Genomic DNA, 8,133 nt, shown 5'->3' with positions numbered 1-8,133 from the left:
CGACCAGCTTCATAGTACATTTAGGCCAACTTAGAATCCAGAAACACTTAACTAGGCAATGAATGACACACACAGCTGCCTTCTCCAGCTCCTTGAGTTTGTGCTCTCGAGTGAGAGATTTCTAAATCCCCACTTAGCCCCATAGGAATAACTCAATAGCTGAATATCCATTTTGAAGACAACTGTTGATAGGATCCTACTCCTATCACATTTACATGTGAAAGCACACTGTAAAGCTGGCTGCTGCATCCTGTAGTGAGTGCAGGCAACTGACTACTCTGGTAAAACTCCTGCTAGTTAAATAAACAAAACAACTGCATATGGAAAATGTGCTTAACAGTGAGATCACTGTAAACAGCCTTTATTGCAGCGCATTTTGAAGTAACAGCTTAGCTGCCCCAGAGTTACACACATGCCTTGCTATTTCAAAATCAAAGTGGGTTAGCAGCTCCACATGGTTTCTTACACAGCATGTGATATAAACCTGTACAAGAGCTCTGCCTTCTCTTGCTTTGGGTAGGAAAGACATTGCTGAGCAAATTCCCCACTGGCTCCCCACAGCAACTTGCCTTTGCAACATATACTTTAATTAGTTGTATCTTGAGAAAGAGAAAAGAGCCTGGATAGTGATGTGCTTGACAGTGTCAGAGTTCATAGTCATCCGGATGGTAGAGCTCGCTCATGAGGCGGTAGATGTAGGAAGGCGCGTTACCCCCAATGTTAGAAATGAAGAGAGTGATGAGCTCCGGAGGGACGTAGTCAAACACTGGGCAGTGAACATTGATTTTTGCCAGGATCTCCCCTGTGAAGTGAACAGCAGCAATATCAGTCAAAGCAACTCAAAGTACAGTTAGTCTTTTGCACACCTTCTGGAGTCCCTAAACAAAGTGGCTACACACATGCCACCCTGGAGTCAGTATTTGAACATCCTGAATACTTCCCAGCTTCTTCACTGATGTCATCGAATTACAGGTACACAGGAATCTTCAGTGAATGGCAAAACTCTGTTTCTGGTCATTTTTGCTGGTAGAAACCCCAGATCCCTTCTGATACAGACTGACTCATTGCCAAAAAACCCTACCAATATAAAATACAAGAGTCCTGATACTGCCAAAGTTATTATTTAAAGAAATGCTCAGAAGGTCAAAACTAAAATGTGCTGCCAAGCCTGCTATCTTCATTTCAAAACCCTTTGTCACACAGAAATGGGGCTTTGAAAGAGACTTTGCTAACTGAAAATGGGCTTGGGCACGGATGGCTTTCTAAAGATGGTGCTTGTGTGGGAAGCCCATGGCAGAGACACTGTTGTTTCAATGGCTGTATCATGTAACAAAGTTTCAAGAAGTTACAGGAAAGAACAGAAGCTGCCCTTGGTGTTGGGCATCTGCCCTGTCCCACAGGAAACTGCTGCCTACCTGGTATCATTATTACCATCCTATAATTAAACACTGTTTCAGAGCAGAAGCAAAACTGCAAAGACAGTGTTCAAGAGAAATCCTTTTTCTCTACTTTACATTATATGCAGTTATAAAACTGGATCGTTCACAGCACTCTTTTCTGTCAAAGACAGTAAAAAAGGATTTTCTGTCTTGGGTTATAACATAGTCTGATGTTTAAAAAAAAATAGTCTGAACCAGCTTGACCAGATGTATAAAGAATAACCAGTACCTTCTGTGAATGGCAGCACTTCCTGTGGTGACACAAACTTGTGGAATGAATCTTCTTCATTAGGAAACTAAATGAGAAAGAGGACAGAAACATCAGGAAAAAAGCCCTGCCTGATTATCCTTGTGAAAACAGATCCTGGCACTGGAAGGAACTAATGCAGAAGAAGGTGACTTGCCAGGTGATATTAATTATGTTTACAATAATCACATAGTGCTTGTGCCTACAACCTCTCTAACATTTACAGGTGAAAGGTTTTTCCTCAAAGCTTTTAGAGCCTTCCATGACATGGCTGGCCTTACCAAAGCCTAGTGAACGGGAGGAGTGACTTCCTCAGTCTGCAACTTCATGCTGACAATATTGAAAAAGTACTGAGTGTAAGAAAGAGTCTCACTTTACATTCTCTGCCTTTCAACACTAATGGTATAAATGGAAGTCTGTCATGGTTTAGGAAAAATAGGTGTGGCAGTGCCAGTCTCATCAGTCAAGGCAGTGCCTACATCCTGATATCCCACGTACTGCTCTGCACATGGCAGAGGAGCTTCAAGGAGATCCTGAGGTGTGCCAGATTGGGGTGAGGATCTCCTGTCTGAAGTAACAGCGCTAGATGGGGGAGATGGCTCATTTACTGATCTTGCCTTGGGACAGATGCTGCTCTCCACCCTAAGCTCCTACAAGTAAAAGCCGTGGCAGGTGCAGTCCTGAGGAGCTGCTGTACTTACCTGTGGTGAAAGCTTGAACATGGGGGCACACACGATGAGTGGAGTGGAGTGGTGTTTAGCTGCCAGTGCCAGAGTGTGAGTCCCACTCACAGCAATCAGGGCGCCATTGGCCAGGATTGTCTTTGTACCAATGATGACCTTAAAAGAGCAAATCAGAATTGGATAGCATGTTCCACAGCAAACTGGGGAAGGAACACTTCCTGGCTCACACCCTGACAGATGAGCTGGAGGAGGACTGTGTCAGTGCAGCCAGCCAGCCAGTGGCTGGAGTTATAGGGCAGCTGAATGCCTGATCTGTTTCATCTGGCACTGGCTCTGCACTGAGACGTTCCTCACTAACAAGAGCATGGCTCCAGCACAGAGAACTTCAGAAGACAAATGCATGTTCTACTGCAGGGAACACCAAGCAGAATCTGGGCTGTGGTCCCTTTTCTACAAACCTACAAAGCAAGCTTTGTACAAGTAACTTGACTACTCACTGCAAAAATTCCCTTGCATTATGGTTGAGGGAGTAATATAAAGCAGCTCAAAATATATAGATAATAACTGATGTGGCTGCATTTTAGTATGCTACAAGTATTTTTCCCCCCCCATTTTGGGGTGCCAAGTTTTCATCTCTAAAAGTACAGAACATGTCAGTTTAAGAAGACAAACCATAATGATTCCCTTCATCAGTCATCTTCTGTTTCAGGCAAAGGGGTGTTTCTTCCTTTTGGAAATGCTGCTTTTTGTTCCATCTCCTTTGAAAACTGAGGTTAATGCTCTGAGGCTCTCTTGTAAGTGTAGCCACTAAGCCAGAAAAACCTGTCACTATTCAGTCAGTCATCATACTGACTTGGAGCTCCACACTGAATCTCCACCCCCACAGTGAACAGGGACTATTACAATTTTGAGTCTTCAGTGAAGAGACACATCCATCACTGCTGGGACTTGCAGCTGATTTGAGAGGCCCAAGCACCCAGTCTGCCATGAAATCCCTTCTCCAGTGGAGCCCTCCTTACCTTGTTGACTCGAGACATGACAGCAAAAATAGCTGCATCACTCATGACAGTAGTTTCGATACCCTCTTTAGACAGTCGGACAGCCATTTCATGACCCTAAAAAGAGGGAGAATCCAGTTGGTTCCCTGTGGCATAGCCCCTGCAGTGTAATTGTAAAGGTATCAGCACTCAATTCTTGTCTGAACTGCAAAAATACCAAGTGATGAAACCTGAACATAGCCCTCAACTCAAGGATGCTGGGGTAGGACAACGAGCTGTCTCCAATCTCTCAACTGCAGGGGAATTTCCGTAATGTTCATCTTGATTGCAGACACAAGCTTTCAGTAGGAATGTGTGGGACAATGGGGTGCAGCCAGCCCAGGCCTCACCTGGCAGAAGGGCGCACACTCTGCCACGATGACCTGGAACTTGCGCTTGCGAGCGGCTTCCTTCAGGAAGGCCTCGACGGTGCGCGAGTAGCCGATGGTCATGATCACCTCGTTGGAGTGGATGTGCTCCAGAGCCTGCATGGCAATGTTATCAGTGGTGCCCTCTGCAACACAAGGGAGACGGGGGGGTAAAAGCAGCCAGCAAGAGCAACACTTGTGCTGCTAGGACTGTCCTCCAAGATTATTTTCCATTAAAGCAGTGTTATTGGCACTGGTAGTGAAGGAGCAGCTTTTCTCCCCAGTCTTTTTGCCAGTGGAGTGGAACCAAGAAGCTGCCCCTTGAATGCCCCATGCTCCCTAGCTATACCCTCGTTATATATAAAAATAGCTCTACTGAGAACTCCATTGTGAGGGGAGTGGATTGTGTCAGCACTGCTGCAGACAACCACAAGACCCACAAAGCTTCAACACTTTTGCAGTTCAATAGTGGGGCAACTTGGGCCTCAGAAGGTGGGTCAGTGCCTGATTTGTCACAAGAATCACAGAAAAAGAAAACTATCACAGTTCTTTGTGACAAGGGTCAGGTTATCTGTGCATAGGGATTTTACACTCTTCTTCACAGGACTCAAGACTTCCCAGAAGACCAAGAGCACAGGCCTACAGCCCCACATATTGCTCCTTCCACAATCTATCCATCCAAACAGGACTTAAAAAACTAAGTCCTGGGAGCAGCAGGGCTTCAATCCCTTGGTTCCTTCAGATTAAGCCTCCCAGATCCTTACTGTTTTATTTCACCTAGAGAAGGGGGAAGGATCAGACCCATCCCATAAGAATCTTCACTCAGGAGCAATTCAGACCCATCCGTACCTAGCTCAATTAGCATCTCATTAATAGCTTCAATAACATTAGCTCTGAGGGAGGGGTAAGGGGTTCTGAAATCTTCGCTCAGTCCTCCAGAAGTCAGGAGTTTGTGCAGGGATTCTTGCTGGTCACTTTCCTCACTGCGCCCGTGAAGCCTGTGGAGAGAAGTGGCCTCTTCAGCCTCAGGAAAGAGCACGGGGCCACGGCCAGGCTGAGCTGGCACACCTGGATGTGAAGAGACAGGAAGGAAAGCCACCCACAGGAGGCACACCAGGCCACACTAGAGTTTCCATAGCTGTCTTGGCAGAAAAACAGCCAAATCTCTGCCAGAAAGTGCCTTCTTAAGACGTGTGCAAACACTGCTGTCCATAGACAAGGAGCAGGCTCGAGGCTACTGCTCCAGTGGGATGGACCCCCCAGGCACAGACACAGAACAACCCAAGGCAGGGCACAGACTGTTCTCAGGCACTCACAACACATACACCGAGCGGTTCCTAAAGAGGAACGTCATCACCCACAGTGGAAACAACAGCGTTTCCTTCAGCATTAGACTCCTGAATCCTCTCCAGGGCAGGTGGGAAAAGGGGGTGATGGAAACTAAAGGGGTTTTACAGAAGCAGCTTAAAAGGGCAGTTCTGGGTTTTCAGAGATACAGGGAGCAAGAGGGGCACTTTACCGGCCATATTCCTCACGAATGACCTTCAGTACCCGCCGCACCATGTTGCCCACCGTTGTCTCTGACGGCTGGGCTGCTGTCATCCTCTGGCCCTCTGTCCGGATCAGATCCATGAGCTCCCCTAAAAGAGGCGAGGGCCTTGGTTATCACTGCAGCCCAAGTGAGCCTCGAACCAGGGCACCTCCCTCAGCATCCCAGGGCCAGCAGCTGCTCCAGCACAAGGACCACAGCACCAAGAAACACCGGGAAGGGACGAGCAGAGAGCCCTCACAAAGCAGCCGGTTCCGCTGCTGGCTTCTGCAGTCGGAAACGCTTGGACACAACACAGGCCTAAGGGAAGACCATGAGCAGAGCACTTGGTCTTTCCTCTGAAAGAGGAGACCGCGTGCTGCTGGAGAGCTCCGTGCCCGGGCTGGCTGAGGGGAGGGCACGGCTGCAGCAGGGCGGCTGCTCCGCTGACGCGGCCGCGAGCGCGGCAGGCAGGGAAGGGCCGGCCGCGGCCGGACACGCACTGCGAGCCGCTGCTGGCTCCCGCCTCGGGCCGGCCCGGCTCTGCGGATCCCCCCGCACCCGACCGGGGCGCAGCCGCCCTCCCGCGGCTCGCCCGCCCGCCCGGGGAACGCGCTGCGTGCGTCCGCCCGCCGCCGCCCGGCCCTCACCGGCCCGGCTCCATCGCCCGTGCCCGACGATCTTCCGCAGCAGCGAAAGCGTCTGCCGCGCCGTGTCCTCGGAGCGCGGCCGCTCCCCGCCGCGCCGCAGCCGCGCCGCGAAGGCCTCGATCTGCTCGGAGAGCTCCGAGCCGCGCTCCGCGGCGCCCGGCATGGCGGCGGCACTTCCGCTTCCGCCCCCCCGCCGTCCCATTGGCGGAGGCTGCCGAGCTGTGCCCGCCCCCCGGCGGCGGTCCAGCCAATGAGAGGCGCGTCCGGCGGGGGGCGGTGCCGCAGGTCCTCGGAGCGCGGCCGCCGTGGAGCGGGATCGCTCCGGAGCGGGCGTGTCCTGGAGCGGGCGTGTCCTGGAGCGGGCTCGCCTTGGAGCGGGATCGCTATGGAGCGGGATCGCTCCGGAGCGGGCGTGTCCTGGAGCGGGATCGCCGTGGATCGGGCTCGCCTTGGAGCGGGATCGCTCCGGAGGGGGCTCGCTCCGGAGCGGGTTTGCTTTGGAGCGGGCCGCGCCAGCCTCTGCAGAGCCAAATCAAACGGGCCGGGAAAGGCGCAGCCCCTGGCAGCCCGGTTGTTCTTGCTGGCAGAGCCAGAACCGGCCCTGGATAAGGCAGGAATGTAGCTCCTTTGTGTCTAGTTCCTGGAGCAATGTGTCCAGGGAACAGGCAGGAGCCATGGAATAATTCTCATTGCCTTATTGCTTTACTCTATCACTCTGGTCTGTGTCCTGTTGTTTGAGATTAGGAAATAAAAGCAAACAGTTTTATGCTGGAAGCTTTCCGTGATTGCTTCATGCCGAGGCCTGTAGGGCCTTGGATGTCCACGACATCTTCTTTGTGTTTGTCTGGTTAGCTTAGGGCTCGCCCTACAGCCAGCTCCTGTCCAGGGACTGTTGGGTCCCCAGCAAAACACCAACAGCTGGTGTGCTGGCTCTGAGGACTTGATGCAGGTGATTTGTCACCCAAAGCCTGCAGGGGACTGAGTCCTTCCATGCCTCTCCTTTCCTCCTGCTTCCTCAAGTGCCCCTGTGTGCTGTGCCTGGAAGGCAGAAAGCCCAGCACCCTGGGGAAGGAAGCCCACTGTATTCCTCCAGTGCCTGGCAAAAAGCCACGCATCTGAGTTTGACTGGATGTGCTTGGCGGCTGCTGCAGCCCTGGACAGAAGTCAGAATTTCACTCCATTACGAGCTTGTCCCATCCTTTGCCCCTGGAGAAAGTCAGTAGAGGGTGACAGGGTTTGCCCAGCTATTGGCTCCACTGTGCTGGGCCCCACTGTCCCAGCTGGACACGTCCTGGTTCCCCATTCCACAGGCCGTAAATCAGAGTTCCCTGGAGCAAGGTCTGCCCAGCTCTGCCTCTGTGCAGGGAAGCCCCATTGCCCCTTTGCCCCTCTGCACCGCGCTTACAGGCAGGGCTGGCGAGGCTGTGCCTGCTGCTGGTCCTGCAGTGCTGTGTGCCAGCTGCCTTGGCCTGCAGAAACTGCTCCCACACATGCACCCAGGGACTGGGACCTGTGCATTGGCCAGAAAAATAAAAATCACTGCGTTGGAGCTTTCCTTTGTTTGTTTACTTATCTTGCTAGTAAACAGAGCAGCTCTTGGAGATTAGGCAGGACGGAGCAGAGGAAGGGAAACTGGGCTCTGAGGTTATGACCTCCTTGTGGATGCTGGGCTGTTTACATTCCCTGCTTCGGTCCCAGTAACGATTCCAGGACAGTTTTTTCCCAGCGCTTTGCCAGGCTGCAGAGCTTTTCCCGTTTGTGCTGTTTCTGTTCTTTTCCCTGTAGCACTTTCTGGCGGGCACTGCTGCCACAGCCAGTTTAGGCAGCTGGCAGTCTGGTGTCCCTTGAGGGACAGAGTCCTGCGCTTGGTCTGCTGCCCTGTGTTTCATGAATGAAAGCCTCTGAATGGGGATTTCAGGAGCCGTTAGCTCTGCACAGCTGAGCTGAGCCAAAGCCTGGGGCTCTCTGGAGAGCTGCGAGGCAAACCCCAGGCTGCTCACGGGGACCATGGCTGCGGGACATCTCACTGTCACTAGCCAGCTGCTGCTGTCAGGACCCAGTGAGTTGGACAAGGACTGCCCAGCAGGACTCCAGAGGAGCTGTTGAGGAGGAGGACGGGCAGCAAAGCAGCACAGGAGCACAGGGCAAGCAGGGAAGGAAAGATGCATGTTGGTGCCCGGT

At 52.0% G+C, this 8,133-nt stretch overlaps 1 protein-coding gene across 1 annotated transcript; it reads right to left on the bottom strand.

The window, feature by feature from the left end:
• Nucleotides 1-319: 319 nt before the first annotated feature.
• Nucleotides 320-6,140, bottom strand: EIF2B2 (eukaryotic translation initiation factor 2B subunit beta). The gene is made up of 8 exons (XM_039705420.1): nucleotides 5,953-6,140; nucleotides 5,294-5,414; nucleotides 4,624-4,772; nucleotides 3,757-3,920; nucleotides 3,389-3,484; nucleotides 2,388-2,525; nucleotides 1,669-1,735; nucleotides 320-802 (listed from the first exon to the last, which is right to left on the bottom strand). Exons 1-8 carry the CDS (start codon nucleotides 6,113-6,115, stop codon nucleotides 645-647), a joined length of 1,056 nt encoding a protein of 351 aa, XP_039561354.1. The 5' UTR covers nucleotides 6,116-6,140; the 3' UTR covers nucleotides 320-644.
• Between the last annotated feature and the right edge of the window lie 1,993 nt (nucleotides 6,141-8,133).

This window comes from Passer montanus, unplaced genomic scaffold (genome assembly GCF_014805655.1).
Source record: "Passer montanus isolate IOZ18808 unplaced genomic scaffold, ASM1480565v1 scaffold18, whole genome shotgun sequence".
Classification (NCBI taxonomy): domain Eukaryota; kingdom Metazoa; phylum Chordata; class Aves; order Passeriformes; family Passeridae; genus Passer; species Passer montanus.
This window is presented reverse-complemented; position numbering and strand designations above follow the sequence as displayed.